This window comes from Theropithecus gelada, chromosome 10 (genome assembly GCF_003255815.1).
Source record: "Theropithecus gelada isolate Dixy chromosome 10, Tgel_1.0, whole genome shotgun sequence".
Taxonomy (NCBI): domain Eukaryota; kingdom Metazoa; phylum Chordata; class Mammalia; order Primates; family Cercopithecidae; genus Theropithecus; species Theropithecus gelada.
The window spans coordinates 21,779,646-21,781,036 of NC_037678.1; the positions used below are offsets into that span (position 1 = coordinate 21,779,646).

The window sequence follows — 1,391 nt, forward strand, 5'->3', positions numbered from 1 at the left end:
ATTTTCTTATTTTTTGAGACAAAGTCTCACTCTGTTGCCCAAGCTGGAGCGCAGTGGCAGTCTGTGCCCACTGCAACCTCCACCTCCAGGGTTCAAGTGATTCTCCTGCCTCGGCCTACCGAGTAGCTGGGACTACAGGCACGCACCACCATGCCCGGTTAATTTTTGTATTTTTAGCAGAGATGGGGTTTCACTGTGTTGGCCAAGCTGCTCTTGAACTCCTGACCTCGTGATCTACCCACCTCAGCCTCCCAAAGTGCTGGGATTACAGGTGTGAGCCACTGCGCCTGGCAAGAACTTTATTTTTTAAACTTTAAACTATCAACAATTAAAGGGGAATCTTCTTTAACTTGATCTGTTCTTCTATATTTGAAAAGTATCTCATCTTTGTCAAAATTTCCTTGGCTTCTTCAAAGTCATCTGAAATAAACAGAGACACTGAAGTCAGGCTTCATTTCAAGCAAGAATAAAACCAACTCTGATGACTAGGGGAGCCATATATAGGTGGAGCCCTGGGGTCCGGAGGGCCCCTCAATTCCTCAATAAGACTTAGCAACAAAGAGGGAGAACATCTGGATCGTTAAGGAGACAAAGGGATAAACCAAATGGGCTGGGGGGGGGCATGTAAGAGCATGTGCACAGGATTCACATAAATTAGAGAAGTTTATTCTCTTCAGGATAGACCCAAGTAATAAATGACTGGTGGGGGCTAGATGCAGGAGCTCATACCTGCTATCACAGCACTTTGGGAGGCTGAGGCGGGAGGATGGCTTGAGCCCAGGAATTGAAGACCAGCCTGGGTAACAAAGCAAGACCCTGTCTCTACCAAAAAAAAAAAAAAAATTAGCTGGGCATAGTGGCACATGTCTGTAGTCCTGGCTACTTGGGAGGCTGAGGTGGGAGGATCCTTTCAGCCTAGGAGTTTGAGGTTGCACTGAGCTATGACTGCGCCACTGTACTTCAACCTGGGTGACAGGGTGAGACCCTGTCTCTTTTTAAAAAAAAAGGGGGGGTTGTGTTTTAAAAGTTTTTCCCGGCCGGGCGCGGTGGCTCAAGCCTGTAATCCCAGCACGTTGGGAGGCCGAGACGGGTGGATCACGAGGTCAGGAGATCGAGACCATCCTGGCTAACCTGGTGAAACCCCGTCTCTACTAAAAAAATACAAAAAAACTAGCTGGGCGAGGTGGTGAGTGCCTGTAGTCCCAGCTACTCGGGAGGCTGAGGCAGGAGAATGGTGTAAACCCGGGAGGCGGAGCTTGCAGTGAGCTGAGATCCAGCCACTGCACTCCAGCCTGGGTGACAGAGCGAAACTCCGCCTCAAAAAAAAAAAAAAAAAAAAAAAAGTAAAAGCGGGGCACGGGGGCTTTTGCTTGTCATGTGGTCCCAGCACT

General features: G+C 48.7%; 1 protein-coding gene across 3 annotated transcripts in view; it reads right to left on the bottom strand.

The window, feature by feature from the left end:
- Positions 1-1,391, bottom strand: part of HSCB (HscB mitochondrial iron-sulfur cluster cochaperone) — a 16,074-nt gene continuing 14,683 nt past the window's right edge. The window contains exon 6 of one of the 3 annotated variants that reach the window (XM_025400565.1): positions 1-420. In XM_025400565.1, coding sequence (XP_025256350.1) covers positions 329-420 — 92 coding nt within the window. In that variant the 3' untranslated portion in view covers positions 1-328. The remainder of the gene's footprint in view (positions 421-1,391) is intronic. The other 2 variants (XM_025400567.1, XM_025400566.1) reach the window with 2 other exon arrangements.